The 19,587-nt window shown below is 46.1% G+C and overlaps 1 protein-coding gene across 4 annotated transcripts in view; it reads left to right on the forward strand.

Moving 5' to 3' along the window:
* The window catches only part of antxr2a (ANTXR cell adhesion molecule 2a), a 372,665-nt gene that overhangs the window by 123,104 nt on the left and 229,974 nt on the right, over positions 1 to 19,587 (forward strand). For all 4 annotated transcript variants that reach the window (XM_070871068.1, XM_070871074.1, XM_070871069.1 and 1 more), the window contains one exon: positions 592 to 652. In XM_070871068.1, the coding sequence (XP_070727169.1) occupies positions 592 to 652 (61 nt within the window). The remainder of the gene's footprint in view (positions 1 to 591; positions 653 to 19,587) is intronic.

Below are 19,587 nucleotides of genomic sequence, written 5' to 3' on the forward strand. Positions count from 1 at the left end.
TCAGCATCATCGGGGGGGTGGCGGGGGGGGGGGGGGTTAGGTTGGTACCCTGGATCCAGGGGGTAGGCATAAAGCTACTTACCTCCTGGATGCAGTAGTCCCCACCTTGATTTAACTGCCGGGTTTCACGAATTGTGTAAAACCTGTCCACGTGCAATTAAGTTCAAAATGGAGGTGAAAAAGAGGCTTCCAGACTCATTATAATATTTAAATTGAGGCACCGCTCTTTGGAAGCGAGTTGCTCACATGTCCCGCCTCCACTAAAACCAGAAGTGGGCAGGTTGGAGGTGGGATCAGGTCAGGAATCCTGTAACTGCCCACACACCCCAAACCTACCCGTTCTTTGAGGAAAATTCCAGTCATAGTTGTATTACTTTCCCTCTTTCTCCTTTCACCCATTTCAGTAATTTGGTTATCGTAATGCTATATATAGAGCTTGTTTTGATAATGTTGACTTGTTCCTATAAATTAATACTTTATAATAAAGTTGAATAATGAAGTATATTTTGAAACCAACAAAAATAATGTTTAATTACAGTGATTTATTTAATTTATCGACTAACTTACTTTTTTCTTAAATTTAAATTATAGATTTTAAAGAAATCATGTACTGAAGTTTTGTTTGTGGAGCCATCAACTGCATGCGCTGGACGTAAGTAAATGTGCTCACAATGCATTGGAGATTAAAACGCTGGATATTGGATATATGGGGTAGAAATTTGACTTTGTTGAATGAGGGCCAATTTCGAGGACCAACATCCCATGCCCAGAGGACACCTGAAAGATGTCCAATCCAATATTGGGTTAGGAATTTTTCAGGTGTCCCTGGCAGTTGCCTAAAACAGACTTTAGCCCCAAACTTATGTAAATGAAGTACCTAATATCTATTTTATGCCCCTGGCAGAAATTGCTCTGAAATGAGCGCAGCAAGAGCTGGGTCTGCTTTGGTCAGAATTCTTAATGCTTGCTATGGCCAACAAAAAAAGGTGGCTGGTCCAGTTAAGTTTCAGGTCAATGGTGACCCCCAGGATGTTGATAGTGAGGGATTCGGTGATGGTAATGCTGTTGAATGTCAAGGGGAGCTGGCTAGGCTCTCTCTTGCTGGAGATAGTCATTGCCCGCACTTGTGTGGCATGAATGTTACTTGCCACTTGCTGCATTCGGGCACGGACTGCTTCATTTCTGAAAAGTTGTGAATGGAACTAAACATTGCGCAATAATCAGGGAACATCCCCACTTCTGATCTTCTGATGGAAGGAAGGTCATTGATAAAGCAGCTGAAGATGGTTGGGCCTAGGACAATGCCCTGAGGAACTCCTGCAGCGATGTGCTGGGGCTGAGATGATTGGCCACCAACAACCACAACCAACTTCCTTTGTGCTAGGTATGACTCCATCCAGTGGAGAGTTTAAGTGAGTGGGCAAAAATTTGGCAGATGGAGTATAATGTGGGAAAATGTGAGGTTATCCACTTTGTCAGGAAGAATAGCAAAGCACAACATTATTTAAAGGGAGAGAGACTACAGAATGCTGCGGTACAGAGGGATCTGGGTGTCCTTGTACATGAAACACAAAAGGTTAACATACGGGTAGAGCAATTAATTAGGAAGGGAAATAGAATGTTGGTCTTTATTACAAGGGCGATGGAGTATAAAAGTAGGGAAATCTTGCTACAACTGAACAGGGCGTGGGTGAGACCACACCTAGTAGATTACTGTGTGCAGTTTTGGACTCTTTATTTAAGGAAGGATATACTTGCATTGGAAGCATTTCCGAGAAGGATCACTAGGTTGATTCCTGGGATGAAGGGCATATCTTATGCGGAAAGATTGAGTAGATTGGGTCTGTACTCATTGGAGTTTAGAAGAATGAGAGGTGATCTTATTGAAACATATAAGATACTGAGGGGGCTCAACAAGGTTGATGCAGAGAGGATATGTTGATGAGTATATTCAGGGCTGAGATCGATAACGTTTTTGGACTCCAAAGGAATCGAGGGATATGGGGTTCGGGTGGGAAAGTGGAATTGATGTAGAAGTTCAGCCATGATATTAAATGGCGGAACAGGCTCGTGGGGCTGTATGGCCAACTCCTGAGGAAGGACGTTCTTGCTATTGAGGAAGTGCAGCGAAGGTTCACCAGACTGATTCCAGGGATGGCTGGACTGTCATATGAGGAGAGACTGGATCAACTGGGCCTTTATACACTGGAGTTTAGAAGGATGAGAGGGGATCTCATAAAAACAAATAAAATTCTGACGGGACTGGACAGGTTAGATGCGCGAAGAATGTTCCCGATGTTGGGGAAGTCCAGAATCAGAGGACATAGTCTTAGGATAAGGGGTAGGCCATTTAGGACTGGGATGAGGAGAAACTTCTTCACTCAGAGAGTTGTTAACCTGCCAGTTGGAATTCCCTGCTGCAGAGAGTTGTTGATGCCAGTTAGTTCATTGGATATATTCAAGAGGGAGTTAGATATGGCCCTTACGGCTAAGGGGACCAAGGGGTATGGAGAGAAAGCAGGAAAGGGGTACTGAGGGAATGATTAGCCATGATTTTATTGAATGGCAGTGCAGGCTCAAAGGGCCAAATAGCCTACTCCTGCACCTATTTTCTATGTTTCTATGGATGTTTCCACTTGTGGGGAAATCTAGAACTGGGGGCATAGTTTCAGAATAAAGGTTCGCCCATTTAAGACAAAGATGAATTTCTTCTCTGAGGGTCATGAAACTTTAGAATTCTCAACCCCAGAAAGTTGTAGAGGCTGAGTCATTGAATATATTCAAGGCTGAGATCGACAGATTCTTGAATTATAAGGGATTGAAGGGTTATGAAGAACAGGAAAGAAAGTGGAGTTAAGGCCAAGATGAGATCAGCCCCATCATCATAGGCAATCCCTCGAAACGAGGATGACTTGCTTCCACGCCGAAAACGGATGAGTTCACAGGTTTCATTGATATTCCGGATCCCAAACTAAATCTTGAAGGGTGGAAGATGCCTGTGTATGGATTTTTTTAACGTGTGGTGGCTGTTGCACACCAGCCACCACACAGGCTTGACAGAGCTAGGTCTTGGTCCAGTGGCAAGGATTAGCCAAGACGACTGGAGACCAGCTCTGCTGCACGGACCTAGTGTGCGCACACATATCGCGATGTGGGCTGGCCCATGCTGCACCGGGCCCTCGTCTCTTCTGGGCCCTGAACTTTCGCCTCTCTTGGGCCCTGATCACATCGCTCTACGATCTCTCGCCGCTCCTTCGTCCCGACCTCGCCACTCCTGCTGTACCTGCCATGATCTTAATGAATGGCGGAGCAGGCACGAGTGGCAGTATGGCGTACTCCTGCTCCTGATTCTTATGTTCTCATTGACTTAAATTTTACTAGGGCTCCTTGATGCGTCACTCGGTCAAATGCTGTCTTGATGTCAAGGGCAGTCACTCTCACCTCACCTCTGGAAGTCAGTTCTTTTGTCCATTTTTGGACCAAGGCTGTAATGAGGTCTGGAGCTGAGTGGTCCTGGCGAAATCCAAACTAAACACGGGTGAAAAGGTTATTGGTGAGTAAGTGCCCCTTGATAGCAATGTCGTGACACCTTCCATCACTTCGCTGATGATTGTGAGTAGACTGATGGGGCGGTATTTGGCTTGATTAGATTTGTCCAAGTTTTGTGGACAGGGTGTATTGGCCAATTTTCCACTGGTACTTACATAAATTAGTAGTGTCATGGAGTCACTGCTAGCACTCGTGTCTTTGAGGCAGAAGATCATAGGTTCAGGCTGCAGTCCAGGACTTGAGTGCAAATCTAGGCTGACCCTTCAGTGCAGTACTGAGGGAGTGTTGCACTGTTGTTCAGATGGAAATAAAAGACCCCAAGGCACCATTCAAAGAAGAGCAGAGATCCTGGCCACTGTTTAGTCATCAACTAAGACCACCAGAAAATTGGATTAACTGATCATTGTATCATGGGACTTTGCTGTGTGTAAACTGGCTGCTGCATTTGCCTTCAGTATTTTACAGCATCCCGAGAATGTGAAAACCGCTATATAAATGCAAGTCTTCCTTTCTTTTTAAATTGTATGACTTTCCAAGATGGCTTGAGATCAATCTTTGAACCTTACCAGGGAGTGATACCCTTGCAGCTTTCTGGTCCCAGTTTATTGTGGTATGTTTGTGATTCACTCCCCCTCCACCCCCCAAATCCCCGCACCACAATGGCTCTGCCTGCACTCAGCAATTAGTAGCCTTCTTCTGATAGTCTGAATGTTTAAAGGCTTAATAGAATAACAAGTATGTTCTTTTTGATTTGTAATTTGAGGACATTGCAGGAAGAGTGGGAGTGGTGAAGGCAAGTCTGCTTGAAAACTTCAGTGCTAAAGTACTCTGCATTTAATTGCCCCGATAAAATCAAAGGGATTTAAAAAAAAAATCATTAAAAAAAATTGTTTTCTATTAATGCAGTAGAAACAGATTACACGATGGGAACTGTGAAGTACCAATTTGTATTCACTATGACGTGAATGCTGATCCTACTAACTGGGAGAAAATCCAGGATACCTAAAGGCTTATAAAAGCAGAGGTACCAGGACAATAAAATCAAATTGTTGGTAGAAACTTGTCAGACTTGTACTCTCCATTTTGCGTGGGAGGAAACAAAAGTAAAATAGTGGTGCAAAATCCAGGCCACAGCAACTAACAAAACTGGATAAATCTTCAAGTGGCATAAAAAATCAAACCACGAGACTGAGAATTTCGTGGATAGCACGATTCAGGAGGTGGTCACCCCGCAGCTTAAGAATGTGCAGACAGAGAGGAAGTGGGTGACCACCAGACAGAAGAGGAAGACTAGGCAGGTAGTGCAGGAGTCCCCTGAGTCCATCTCCCGCTCCAACCGGTACTCTTGTTCTGAGTACTGGTGAGGGCGATGGTGCCTCTGGGGAGAATGCAGCCAGAGCCAAGTTCACGGCACCACGGGTGACTCAGCTGTACAGGGGGGAAGAAGAAGAATGGAAGACCAATAGTGTTAGGGGATTCAATAGTCAAGGGAGCAGACAGAAGTTTCTGTGGACGCAGACGTGACTCAAGGGCCCAGCGTCGGCGGCAGTCGGGAGCAGCGTCAAGGAGGTGCGTGGAGAGGCCTATAAAAGGCACAGCAGGGAGTCCGGGGCCCAGCGTCGGCGGCAGTCGGGAGCAGCGTCGAGGATGTGCGTGGAGAGGCCTATAAAAGGCACAGCAGGGAGTCCGGGGCCCAGCGTCGGCGGCAGTCGGGAGCAGCGTCGAGGAGGTGCGTGGAGAGGCCTATAAAAGGCACAGCAGGGAGTCTGGGGCCTAGCGTCGGCGGCAGTCGGGAGCAGCGTCGAGGAGGTGCGTGGAGAGGCCTATAAAAGGCGTACTTGTGCAGCTACAGGGAGAAGGCAAAAAGAAGTAGAAAGAAATCAAAGGTGACATCACAGCCAAGAGGGTAAGTGATTGGCTGGATTGGTGAGTAGTTTTTCTTTTTTCTCCTACATCAGTGAGTAACTTTTAACATTGTTGTTGCCAATTTAAGTGTATCTAAGGGTTAAATCATGGCAGGAGAGCTCGGTCGGGTGTTATGCTCCTCCTATACCATGTGGGAACTCAGGGACGACACCAGTGTCCCTGACGACTATATTTGCAGGAAGTGTATCCACCTCAAGCTCCTGACGGTCCGCGTTACGGAGTTGGAGCTGAGGGTGGATTCACTCTGGAGCATCCACGATGCTGAGAATGACGTGAGTATCACGTGTAGCGAGTTGGTCGTACCGCAGGGAAAGGGTCCACAGCCAGATAGGGAATGGAAGACCAACAGGAAGAGCAGTACAAGGAAGGTAGTGCAGGAGTCCCATGTGGTCATCCCCCTGCAAAACAGATACACTGCTTTGGGTACTGTTGAGGGGGATGACTCATCAGGGGAGGGCAGCAGCAGCCAAGTTCATGGCACCATGGCTGGCTCTGCTGCACAGGAGGGCAGGAAAAAGAGTGGGAGAGCAATAGTGATTGGGGCTTCAATGGTGAGGGGAATAGATAGGCGTTTCTGCGGCCGCAACCGAGACTCCAGGATGGTATGTTGCCTCCCTGGTGCAAGGGTCAAGGATGTCTTGGAGCGGGTGCAGGACATTCTAAAAAGGGAGGGAGAACAGCCAGTTGTCGTGGTGCACATTGGTACCAACGACATAGGTAAAAAAAGGGATGAGGTCCTACGAAACGAATTTAAGGAGCTAGGAGCTAAATTAAAAAGTAGGACCTCAAAAGTAGTAATCTCGGGATTGCTACCAGTGCCACGTGATAGAGTAGGAATCGCAGGATAGCGCAGATGAATACGTGGCTTGAGCAATGGTGCAGCAGGGAGGGATTCAAATTCCTGGGGCATTGGAACTGGTTCTGGGGGAGGTGGGACCAGTACAAACCGGACGGTCTGCACCTGGGCAGGACCGGAACCAATGTCCGAGGGGGAGTGTTTGCTAGTGCTGTTGGGGAGCATTTAAACTAATATGGCAGGGGGATGGGAACCAATGCAGGGAGACAGAGGGAAACAAAAAGGAGGCAAAAGCAAAAGACAGAAAGGAGTTGAGGAAAAGTGGAGGGCAGAGAAACCCAAGGCAAAGAACAAAAAGGGCCACTGTACAGCAAAATTCTAAAAGGACAAAGGGTGTTAAAAAAAACAAGCCTGAAGGCTTTGTGTCTTAATGCAAGGAGTATCCGCAATAAGGTGGATGAATTAACTGTGCAAATAGATGTTAACAAATATGATGTGATTGGGATTACGGAGACGTGGCTCCAGGATAATCAGGGCTGGGAACTCAACATCCAGGGGTATTCAACATTCAGGAAAGATAGAATAAAAGGAAAAGGAGGTGGGGTAGCATTGCTGGTTAAGGAGAAAATTAAGGCAATAGTTCGGAAGGACATTAGCTTGGATGATGTGGAATCTATATGGGTCGAGCTGCAGAATACCAAAGGGCAAAAAACATGAGTGGGAGTTGTGTACAGACCTCCAAACAGTAGTAGTGATGTTGGGGAGGGCATCAAACATGAAATTAGGGGTGCGTGCAATAAAGGTGCAGCAGTTATAATGGGTGACTTTAATATGCACATAGATTGGGTTAACCAAACTGGAAGCAATACAGTGGAGGAGGATTTCCTGGAGTGCATAAGGGATGGTTTTTTAGACCAATATGTCGAGGAACCAACTAGGGGAGAGGCCATCTTAGACTGGGTGTTGTGTAATGAGAGAGGATTAATTAGCAATCTCGTTGTGCGAGGCCCCTTGGGGAAGAGTGACCATAATATGGTGGAATTCTGCATGAGGATGGAAAATGAAACAGTTAATTCAGAGACCATGGTCCAGAACTTAAAGAAGGGTAACTTTGAAGGTATGAGGCGTGAACTGGCTAGGATAGATTGGCGAATGATACTGAAGGGGTTGACTGTGGATGGGCAATGGCAGACATTTAGAGACCGCATGGATGAACTACAACAATTGTACATTCCTGTCTGGCGTAAAAATAAGAAAGGGAAGGTGGCTCAACCGTGGCTATCAAGGGAAATCAGGGATAGCATTAAAGCCAAGGAAGTGGCATACAAATTGGTCAGAAATAGCAGCGAACCCGGGGACTGGGAGAAATTTAGAACTCAGCAGAGGAGGACAAAGGGTTTGATTAGGGCAGGGAAAATGGAGTACGAGAAGAAGCTTGCAGGGAAATTTAAGACGGATTGCAAAAGTTTCTCTAGATATGTAAAGAGAAAAAGGTTAGTAAAGACAAACGTAGGTTCCCTGCAGTCAGAATCAGGGGAAGTCATAACGGGGAACAAAGAAATGGCGGACCAATTGAACAAGTACTTTGGTTCGGTATTCACTGAGGAGGACACAAACAACCTTCCGGATATAAAAGGGGTCGGAGGGTCTAGTAAGGAGGAGGAACTGAGGGAAATCCTTATTAGTTGGGAAATTGTGTTGGGAAAATTGATGGGATTGAAGGCCGATAAATCCCCAGGGCCTGATGGATTGCATCCCAGAGTACTTAAGGAGGTGGCCTTGGAAATAGTGGATGCATTGACAGTCATTTTCCAACATTCCATTGACTCTGGATCAGTTCCTATGGAGTGGAGGGTAGCCAATGTAACCCCACTTTTTAAAAAAGGAGGGAGAGAGAAAACAGGGAATTATAGACCGGTCAGCCTGACATCGGTAGTGGGTAAAATGATGGAATCAATTATTAAGGATGTCATAGCAGTGCATTTGGAAAGAGGTAATATGATAGGTCCAAGTCAGCATGGATTTGTGAAAGGGAAATCATGCTTGACAAATCTTCTGGAATTTTTTGAGGATGTTTCCAGTAGAGTGGACAAGGGAGAACCAGTTGATGTGGTATATTTGGACTTTCAGAAGGCTTTCGACAAGGTCCCACACAAGAGATTAATGTGCAAAGTTAAAGCACATGGGATTGGGGGTAGTGTACTGACATGGATTGAGAACTGGTTGTCAGACAGGAAGCAAAGAGTAGGAGTAAATGGGAACTTTTCAGAATGGCAGGCAGTGACTAGTGGGGTACCGCAAGGTTCTGTGCTGGGGCCCCAGCTGTTTACACTGTACATTAATGATTTAGACGAGGGCATTAAATGTAGTATCTCCAAATTTGCGGATGACACTAAGTTGGGTGGCAGTGTGAGCTGCGAGGAGAATGCTATGAGGCTGCAGAGCGACTTGGATAGGTTAGGTGAGTGGGCAAATGCATGGCAGATGAAGTATACTGTGGATAAATGTGAGGTTATCCACTTTGGTGGTAAAAACAGAGAGACAGACTATTATCTGAATGGTGACAGATTAGGAAAAGGGGAGGTGCAAAGAGACCTGGGTGTCATGGTACATCAGTCATTGAAGGTTGGCATGCAGGTACAGCAGGCGGTTAAGAAAGCAAATGGCATGTTGGCCTTCATAGCGAGGGGATTTGAGTACAGGGGCAGGGAGGTGTTGCTACAATTGTACAGGGCCTTGGTGCGGCCACACCTGGAGCATTGTGTACAGTTTTGGTCTCCTAACCTGAGGAAGGATATTCTTGCTATTGAGGGAGTGCAGCGAATGTTCACCAGACTGATTCCCGGGATGGCGGGACTGACCTATCAAGAAAGACTGGATCAACTGGGCTTGTATTCACTGGAGTTCAGAAGAATGAGAGGGGACCTCATAGAAACGTTTAAAATTCTGACAGGGTTAGACAGGTTAGATGGAGGAAGAATGTTCCCAATGTTGGGGAAGTCCAGAACCAGGGGACACAGTCTAAGGATAAGGGGTAAGCCATTTAGGACCGAGATGAGGAGGAATTTCTTCACCCAGAGAGTGGTGAACCTGTGGAATTCTCTACCACAGAAAGTTGTTGAGGCCAATTCACTAAATATATTCAAAAAGGATTGAGATGAAGTCCTTACTACTAGGGGAATCAAGGGGTATGGTGAGAAAGCAGGAATGGGGTACTGAAGTTGCATGTTCAGCCATGAACTCATTGAATGGCGGTGCAGGCTAGAAGGGCCGAATGGCCTACTCCTGCACCTATTTTCTATGTTTCTATCTGTGTTTCTAAGGAAGGTATGTTGCCTTCCTGGTGCCAGGACCAAGGATGTCACCGAGTGGTTGCAAGACATTCTGGGAGGGGGAGAAGAATAATGACCAGAGGTCGTGGTCCATATCGGTACCAATGACATAGGTAGAAAGAGGGATTAGGTCCAGCAGGCAGAGTTTAGCGAGCTAGGAGAGAGATTAAAAAGCAGGACCTCAAAGGTAGTAATCTCCGGATTACTGCCAGTGCCACGTGCTAGTGAGTACATAAATAGGAGGATAGAGAAAATGAATGCGTGGCTGGAGGGATGGTGCAGATGGCGGGGGGCTTTCGATTCCTGAGGCATTAGGACTCTTTCTGATGGAGATGGGACCTGCACAAACCAGACGAGTTGCACCTCAACAGAGCTGGGACCAGTATCCTCACGGGAGGTTTTGCTCGTGCTGTTGGGAGGGTTTAAACTAGCTTGGCAGGTGGATGGAAACCGGAGAATAGATTCAGTGGGGAGAGAATCAAAGCTGGAATTGGGCAGCAGAGAAGTAGAAGTAGAAAGTGAATTTGGAAGACAGAAAACAAGGGCTGGAAAATAGACAGCAGGGGAGTTTGGCAATACTAAATGGTATATATTTCAATGCAAGGAGTATAGGAAATAAGGCAGATGAGCTGAGAGCATAAATTGACACTTGGGTGTATGATATTATAGCTATTATTGAGACATGGCTGACAGAAGGGCAGGTATGGCAGCTCAACATTCTTGGTTACAGGGTTTTCAGACAGGATAGAGAGGGGGGTAAAAAATGAGGGGGGAGGGTTGCAGTATTGATTAAAGAAACAATTACATCTGTGAGAAGAGTTGATATGTTAGATGGGTCATCAAGCGAGGCATATGGGTTGCATTAAAGAACAAAAAAAGGGGACACAACTGGGAGTGTACTATAAACCCCCAAGCAGTCAGAGGGAGATAGAACAAATATGTCGGCAAATTGCTGTGAAGTTCAAAAACTATAGAGCTGTAATAGTGGGAGATTTCAGCTACTCTAATATTAACTGGGAAAAAGGTAGTGTGAATGGTACAGAGGAATTCCTAAAATGCATTCAGGAGAACTTCTTTAGCCAGTATGTAACAAGCCCAACAAGGGAGGGGACGGTTCTGGACATGGTTTTGGGGAATGAAGAGGGGCAGGTGGAAGGAGTATCAGTGGGAGAGCATTTTGGTGCTAGTGATCATAATTCAGTAAGATTTAGGGTAGTTATGGAAAAGGACAAAGGGGGACCAGAATAAAATGTTCTCAATTGGGGTAAAGCAAATTTTGCTGAACTGAGATGGGATTTGGCCAAAGTGGACTGGAAATGGCTACTTGGTGGTAAATCAGTGTCAGAGCAGTGGGAAGCATTCAAGGAGGAGATCCTGAGGGTACAGAGCAAGTATGTTCCCTTTTGGGAATAAAAAAGGAAGGGCTAACAAAACTAGAGCCCCCTGGATGTCGAGGCATATACAAGGTAAGATACATTTTTTAAAAAAGGGAAGCTTATGACAGATACCGAGAACTCAACGCTGCAGAAAGTCGAGAGGAGTATAAAAAGTTCAGGGGTGCAATTAAAAATGATATCTGGAAAGCAAAGAGAGAGCATGAAAGAATGTTGGCAAGTAAAATAAGGGAAAACCCAAAGATGTTTTATAAATACTGTTATGTCTGTAATGCACTTATGAATGACTCCACAAGGCAATTTGTTGTACTCAAACTGTAGTTACCTTGGTCCTTTATTCCAGAGTGAGGCATAAGCATGGTGGACAGCCTTTTATACTGGATCCTGCACACCTATGCAGGTGACCCTCAGGTTTCCCACCGCAGTGTCCTCTGGTGGACAGCCTCCTGCCACAGGGGCAGGAAACCCCGGTCTCCACCAGTTGCACCCTCTAGTGGTGCAGCATAGTATATACACAGTGTAAACCTTATTGATAGTACATCAGGTAACAAGTCTCCATCTTATGCAACTATACAGTGACTACACAGAGAGTATATCTATAGTCTGCATATATAACAAATACATTAAGAGCAAGAGGATAACTAGAGAAAGAGCAGGGATTATTACAGACCATAAAGGAAATCTGTGTGTGGAGGTGGAAGACATGGGTAGGATTCTTAATGAATGCTTTGCATCTGTTTTCACAAAAGAGAGGGGTGATGCAGACTTTGCAATGAGGGAGGAGGGGTGTGACATATTAGACGAGATAAATATGGTGAGAGGAAGTGTTAAGGGGCTTAGCAGCTTTAAAAATGGATAAATCCCTGGGCCCAGATGAAATGTATTCCAGGCTGTTAAGAGAAGCAAAAGAGGAAATAGAAGAGGCTCTGACCATCATTTTCCAATCTTCTCTGGCTACAGGTATGGTGCCAGATGAATGGAAGACTGCTAATATCGTACCTTTGTTTAAAAAGGGAGAAAAGGATAGACTGAGTAATTACAGGCCAGTCAGCCTAACCTCAGTGGTGGGAAAATTATTGGAAAAATTCCTGAGGGACAGGATAAATCTTCATTTCCAAAGACGAGGACAGTCAGCATGGATTTGTCAAAGTCGTGTCTGACTAACTTGATTGAATTTTCCGAGGAAGTAATCAGGAGGGTCGATGAGGGCATGTGAATGATATAGTGGTATATGTGTTTTAGTAAAGCTTTTGATAAGGTCCCACATGGTAGACTGGTCATGAAAGTAATAGCCCATGGGATCCAGGGCAAAATGGCAAGTTGGATTCAAAATTGACTCATAGGCAGGAAGCAGAGGGTAATTGTTGATGGGTGTTTTTGTGACTGGTAGGCTGTATCTAGTGGGGTTCCGCAGGACTTAGTGCTGGGTCCCTTGCTTTTTGTGGTATATATTAATGATTTGGACTTAATGTTGGAATTAAGAAGTTTGCAGATGACGCTAAAATAGGCTGTGTGGTTGATAATGAAGAAGAAAGCTGCGGACTGCAGGAAGATATCAATGTACTGGTCAGGTGGGCTGTACGGTGGCTAATGGAATTAAATCCAGATAAGTGTGAGGTAATGCATTTGGGGAGGTCTAACAAGGCAAGGGAATACACATTAAATGGTACGACACTGAAAAGTGTAGAGGAACAAAGGGACCTTGGATTGCAGGTCCACAGATCCCTGAGGATAGCAGGCCAGGTAGATAAGGTGGTTAAGAAGGGATATGGGATATTTGCCTTCATTAGTCGAGGCATGGAATACAAGAACAAGGAGGTTATGCTTGAACTGTATAAAACACTGGTTAGGTTGCAGCTGGAGTACTGTGTATAGTTCTGGTCACCACATTACAGGAAAGATGTGATTGCACTGGAAAAGGTGCAAAGGAGATTTACAAGAATGTTGCCTGGACTGGAGAATTTTGGCTAGATTTGATGAAAGATTGGAGATGCTGGGTCTGTTTTCTTTGGAACAGAGGAGGTTAAGGGGAGATCTGATTGAGGTGTATAAAATTATGAGGGGTCTGGATAGAGTGGATAGGAAGGACCTGTTTCCCTTGGCAGAGGGGTCAACAACCAGGGAGCATATATTTGAAGTAATCAGGGGGAGGTTTAGCGGAGATATGAGGGGAAATTTCTTCTCGCAGAGGGTGGTGGGGATCCGGAACTCACTGCCTGAAAGGATGGTAGAGGCAGAAACCCTCACCACATTTAAAAGATACTTGGATGTGCACTTAAAGTGCCCTAACCTACAGGACTACGGACCAAGAGCTGGAAAGTGGGATGAGGCTGGATAGCTCTTTCTCGGCCAGTGCGGACACGATGTGCTGAAATGGCCTCCTTCCGTGCTGTAAATTTCTATGATTCTAACTCTTCAAAACAACAATAGTTCACTTTCCCTTTTTACAGTGTCCCACTAAAGATATCCAAACCAGTGGGTGGAAAAGAACAGTTGAAATTCCTTCAACAAGACTGTGCCACAAACTTTGGTTCAGTACTTTACAATAATCCAAATTCTACAGCCCGACTGATCCCACTTCTATCTAGTAAATTGAATCCAAATACATCAAGAATCCTTTAAGATCTATCCTCCTACTATTTCTCTGATCTTCATGTGGGAGAATAAATACAGGCACACTTATTCCATCAGAAAGCACAGAAGCTAATGCAAGATGGACAGTATGTAATTAAATGTGGACAGGAAGGATGTGAGGCATTTCAATAATATATCAAGCAATTCCGGAGACATGCTAACAAGCTGCAGAGCAGAATTCCACACAGCTCAGAATTTACTTCTAGAAGGGAGAATTTCTTTTGTATTTCATAATTGGGGAACAATACGTTTTTAACTGATCTATCAACCCGGACAAATCTGAGATTTTACAGTGGAAATCGGTAAAAATTGATTATAGTCCTGTCTCCTCCATATGTTTGTAGATGTCTTTGTTCTGCAGTCTTGGGCTGTCTTTAAACTACAAACTTTCCATTAACACAAATTGATTTCTTCCTTCATACCAGCTCTGGTGCAAAGCTATTTTTAAAACCAGTTTGTTGAATAGCCTGGATGCTTTATTTTTTTAATGTTATGAGTATATAGATAGATGTATCTGTGTTCTCAAAATATTAAACATTTATTTGTTTGGGAGCAGAGGTATTTGAACACCTGTAAGCCTACTTGGAGCTGTATTTTCGGCTCTTTGTGTTTTTGCCCGTTTCTGGGCGCAATTCACGGCAGATTCAAAAATTTAGTGCCGGGTTAACGTTAACCAGAGCAAACAACTTTTGTCAACTGAAATTTCATGAGCGTTAGTACACATACGATTTGTGCGCCGGAGCCAAAAGTTCCGGCGCCGAAAAATTTGGCCATTCTGCGCATGCGCCATTTTTTTCCTTCCCCGCTTCTGGTCTGGTCTCCAGTCGCAAATGCTAAAGCAGGGCGCGGCCGCGCGCATGCACAGTACAACCTGGGCTGAATCTACCATTTTACATTTGGATTTTGATCAAGGCGGATGACGATTCTAGACAAGCATGCCAGACAATTTAGCCACGAGTCTAATGAAGCTCTAGTAGGGGCTGTGGAAAGAAGATGGCAGGAGTTGCATCTTCGGCGTGGATCTAGACCACTGCCATTGATTTTTAAAAGGATTTGATGGGAAATCACTGAGTAGGTCTCTGCCTCAGACACTGTGATTAGGACCAGCACACAGTGTCGAAAGAAGATTAATGATCTGACCAGGATCGTCAGAGTGAGTACAATTTTAATTTATGCACTCTTTTTATACTTAAATTATCAATCTGACACACTATTTGTTCTCATACTGTTGGTGCCTCTCAGCAATCTGTGGGTTGCCTCCTGAACTGCATGACACATAAATAGGCTTAGTTCGGCACCCTATTTGCCATGAATGATCTTTACATGTTATTCAGATTACTTTGAGATCTCATAAGATGGCTCCCCACTTTGATGTCCTCCTGATGTAACTCCTCCTGGTGCAACTTCCAAGGCCATTAAACAAAGGACTGTATTACATTCAGACAGTATGGAATAAGTGCTTTGGTGGCTATCTGTGCCACCATTCCCATTTTCAGCTTTGCAGGCCAAGAAGTCTCATAATCACCGCGAGCAGGTACGGACAGGCGGTGGTCCGCCTCAGACCCTGCCACTCTTGGACATTGAGGACAGAGTGGCAGGCCTCATCGGCGTCACGGGTCGGACAGCCGCCACTGGGGGCGCTGACCCCTGCTCGGATACGGAGGGTAAGTCCTGCGCACTCCCTGGGCTGGGTTAGGGCAATGTCCTGCAATGTCTCTGGACTTGATATAATGGAGTAGCAGTGTTCCTTCAAATGAGCCTGTGCTGTGCGACCTTCCTCATGTCACCCTGCCCCCGCCCCTGCTGCTAACCACTCGTCTGTTGCTTTCTATTTCCAGATGACCAGTCACAGGCGCAGCATCCCTCAAGGGACCACTCCACGTCAGGCCATTGTCTGGAGGAGGAGGAAGAGGAGCAGGATGAGCTGACTCCACCGCAGCATCAATCCACCCCTGCTCCACCACCAGCACTCAGCTCCTCTGAGGACGAGGTGACTTTCTCTGGGATCGATAACTCTGCGGCTCCTGGGACTAGTGGCGTGCAGTAACACAGTTCTGGGATTGAATCCAGAATGCCATCTCTCCGGAGGGTGAGTCGGCAAAGTCGATCTGCTGACAGACAAGCAGACATGGAGCTGGACATGGTGGGAATGTCCAGGGAAAGCATCCAGATCAACCGTCAGCTCCTTGATGACTTGGGTAGGATTCCTGCAAGCATTGACAGTCTGAAAGCGGCCATTACGGAGGTAGGGTCGCAGATTGTCAGTGTGAGCCGTGATACCAGCGAGGCCATCAATGCTCACACGAGGCTGGTGGTCTCCAGCAGTGACAGTGGAGTCCCGGAGAGTGTGGCGCGAACCCTTGCAGTATATGGCACATCACGGGCACAAGCTCTGCTTCCATACCTCCCGCCACACGCTCTGCATTCCACACTTTCACACCCAACCCCAAACCACCTGTGAGTGGCGACGCCGATGAAAAGGATCACTAGTCAGAAGCCGGGCTCTCCACGCCACGAGCTGTTCCAGTGCGTCCCCAGACGCGTCCACATTGCATCTCCTCCCAACACAGCAGTGCTCTGGCAGCCTTGCTGCACGCCATCTTGGTGCCATTTTGAGTAGGAGCAGCAGGCAAGGGAGGCAAAAGCCGGTGGGAAAAGATAGTGGGCAGGATATTATGTTGCTGCATTATGTTGTTGACGCTGGATGCATCGTATGTTTAATGTTACAGTATAATGTTTCAGATTATGTTAAAGTATCACACTGGATTATGTTGTTGAATGATCACACTGCTGGATGCAGCTAATTTTTCTATTTTATTTTATTAAAGTTTCTCAATGAAGGTTACAAAGTTTACAATTTCACAATGTTTAATAATGTTTTTTGCTCACTTTAACCATTCCTGTGTAGTGTCTCATTTGCAGAATAAGAGGGGGAATAGTCAACAAGGTGGCATAGAGTGGCCAGGCAACGCTCAAACGTGCCGTTCACTCTTCAAGCAAAACGTTCAATTATGAGCTGCCGACGTAAGGCTTTTGTAGCGGTGAAATCTCCACGATGCCTCCCCTGTGGTTGTGGTGGTGGTGGTGGCATGGGTTCCTCGGCAGGACCCTCTTCCTGGTCTCCCGCCACCGCCCCCCCCCCCCCCCCCCCCGTTTCTCCTGAGGTGTTCCTGTAATCTCTATTGCCAATTCCTGTTCCCTCATGATGTCTAAGTTGTGGAGCATGCAGCACAGCACAATAAACTCAGAGATCTGCTGAGGGGAGTACTGCAGGCAGCCTCCAGAGTGGTCCTGGCATCGGAAGCGCTGCATGAGCACTCCGATTGTCAGTTCGATGACATTGCGTGTGGCTGCATGGCTTTCATTATAGCAATGCTCAGCTTCTGTCTGAGGGTTCCGGAGGGGTGCCTTGAGCCAGGTGGCGAGGCCGTAACCTTTGTCCCCCCCAGCATCAAGCTCTGGCCTTGTGGTTGATGCTGGAACATTTTTTTATTATTCATTCATGGGATGTGGGCGTCACTGGCAAGGCCAGCATTTATTGCCCATCCCTAATTACCCGTGAGAAGGTGGTGATGAGCCACCTACTTGAACTGCTGCAGTCTGCATGGTGATGGTACTCTCACAGTGCTGTTCAGGAGGGAGTTCCAGGATTTTGACCAAGCGATGATGAAGGAACAGCGATATGCTTCCAAATCGGGATGGTGTGTGACTTGGAGGGGAACGTGGAGGTGGTGGTGTTCCCATGTGCTTGCTGCCCTTGTCCTTCTAGATGGTAGAAGTCGCGGGTTTGGGAGGTGCTGCCGACGAAGCCTTGGCAAGTTGCTGCAGTGCATCTTGTAGATGGTACACACTGCAGCCACGGTGCGCCGGTGGTGAAGGGAGTGAATGTTGAAGGTGGTGGATGGGGTGCCAATCAATTGGGCTGCTTTGTCCTAGGTGGTGTCGAGCTGCACTCATCCAGGCAAGTGGAGCGTATTCCATCACACTCCTAACTTGTGCCTTGTAGATGGTGGAAAGACTTTGGGGAGGCAGGAGGTGAGGCACTCGCTGCAGAATACCCAGCCTCTGACCTGTTCTTATTGCCACAGTATTTATGTGGCTGGTCCAGTTAAGTTTCTGGTCAATGGTGACCCCCAGGATGTTGATGGTGGGGTATTTGACAATGATAATGCCATTGAATGTTAAGGCGTGGTGGTTGGACTCTTGCTTGTTGGATATAGTCAATGCCTGGCATTTGTGTAGCACTGCTCTCACGCAAGATGAAAGCATCATGGATGCTCCCTGGATATTGGCCATTGACTGCCATGATGTACAGAGTATGGTCGCAGACGACCTGTACGTTCGTGGAGTGGAATCCCTTTCAATTTCAGAAAACCTCAGCATTCTGTAAAGCTGCTCACAGGGCGATGTGCATACGGTCAAGGCAACCCTGAACCTTGGGGAAGCAAGAAAATCATTCAAAACCTACAGCCCTCTCATTTTGGGCCTCCCTGGTCATTGGAAAGTATGACGTCCATGCTGCGTGTGTACAGTGCATTAGTCACCTGGCAAATGCAGCAATGTGTAGCGTATTGTGAGACGGAGCATAAGTCCTCCGCTGATGCCTGGAAGGAGCCGGAGGCATAGAAGGCAAGTGCTACAGTCACCTTTACCTTGACGGGCAGTGCAGTCCTGTTGCCGCTGGTAGACTGTAGGTCTGCTTGTATGAGCTGGCATATCTCTCTGCTTTTTGGAAGCGTAGCCTTCAAACGCATGGTGCCTCAGAGAGCTGCAGGTATGAGCGATGTTTCCTGTAAATTTGTTGGGGGTAAGGCCTCCTCCCCATACATCTGCGACCTTTTCGATTACGTTGCAAATGGTCAACAATAAGCCACCTTCATTTGAAGCCATATAAATATATCAGCCTGGATTAATGGCTTCCGATCTAGCATGGCGCCCACCTTTTAAAATGTCCTTAAATGTCTTTTATAAAACAAAACTAGAAACTCACATAAACTTCACAATCAAAAATAAACAGTAATGCAGCGTTCTTCTCCCAATCCTTTTAATCACTCACAACTGCAACTTTCTCCTCCGTTTTCATCATGGCACCGTTAGTGTGTGGTAAGACGTGGATCCGTCTGGCTTTTCTGGCCGGCTTGTCGGGCGGACGGTAAATCGTTTGAAATGCTTGAACGTTCTGCCTGGGGTGCTAGCGCAGCACTGCACAATTATTTACATCATCCCAACGGTCAAAGTAGCGGCAGGGCGATAAGTTTTAACGCCATCACAAAACCATTGCCAAAAGTTCTGTCCAGGTGCAAAATCTTGTGCGCCTTGTTTCACGCCCCAAATATTCACTTTTGCGACCCGCTGGGGCACTAAATGGGGCGCAAGGCAGCAGACAATCCAGCCCTTGTGCTGAGTATATCCTGCTTGCACAGTGCACATAATTTTGACTTTGGGCGATGGTGTAAAACCATCGATGTTGATTCCTGCCACCTGTTATACATCTCTCCCGATTTTTATTTCCATTGATAATGGCAGTTGATTCAATATCACGCATTTTACACTATCGACCAAAGTCAAAAGTACCTCCCAGGATATGAGGCGTACAGTATTACTCAAATCCAAAGGATGTGCATCGTGTTTCCCACCTACCAATTTCACGTTTGTAGTTGTAGTATAATGGAGGATGAAGGACTTATTCATCTGTGGATTAAGTTTGGTTGTTCAGTATTTTATATTGCACCGGGAAAGCAAGCATTTTAGCTTAGATTCAGGTGAGCGAAAATTTTAAAAGTCAAAGACTAAGGAGAAGGCAATAAAGCAGGGTAGCACTATGGAAAATGAAAACCAGAGTGTGCCAAAAAGTGACAGAATGTATAAACATAAAGGTGAATCAAAAAGTGGGGCCAAAGCAGGAAAAAAGGTAAAAAAACAAATTTAAAAGCTCTTTATCTGAATGCACACAGCA

The sequence above is a fragment of the Pristiophorus japonicus genome, chromosome 2 (assembly GCF_044704955.1).
Source record: "Pristiophorus japonicus isolate sPriJap1 chromosome 2, sPriJap1.hap1, whole genome shotgun sequence".
Lineage (NCBI taxonomy): Eukaryota > Metazoa > Chordata > Chondrichthyes > Pristiophoridae > Pristiophorus > Pristiophorus japonicus.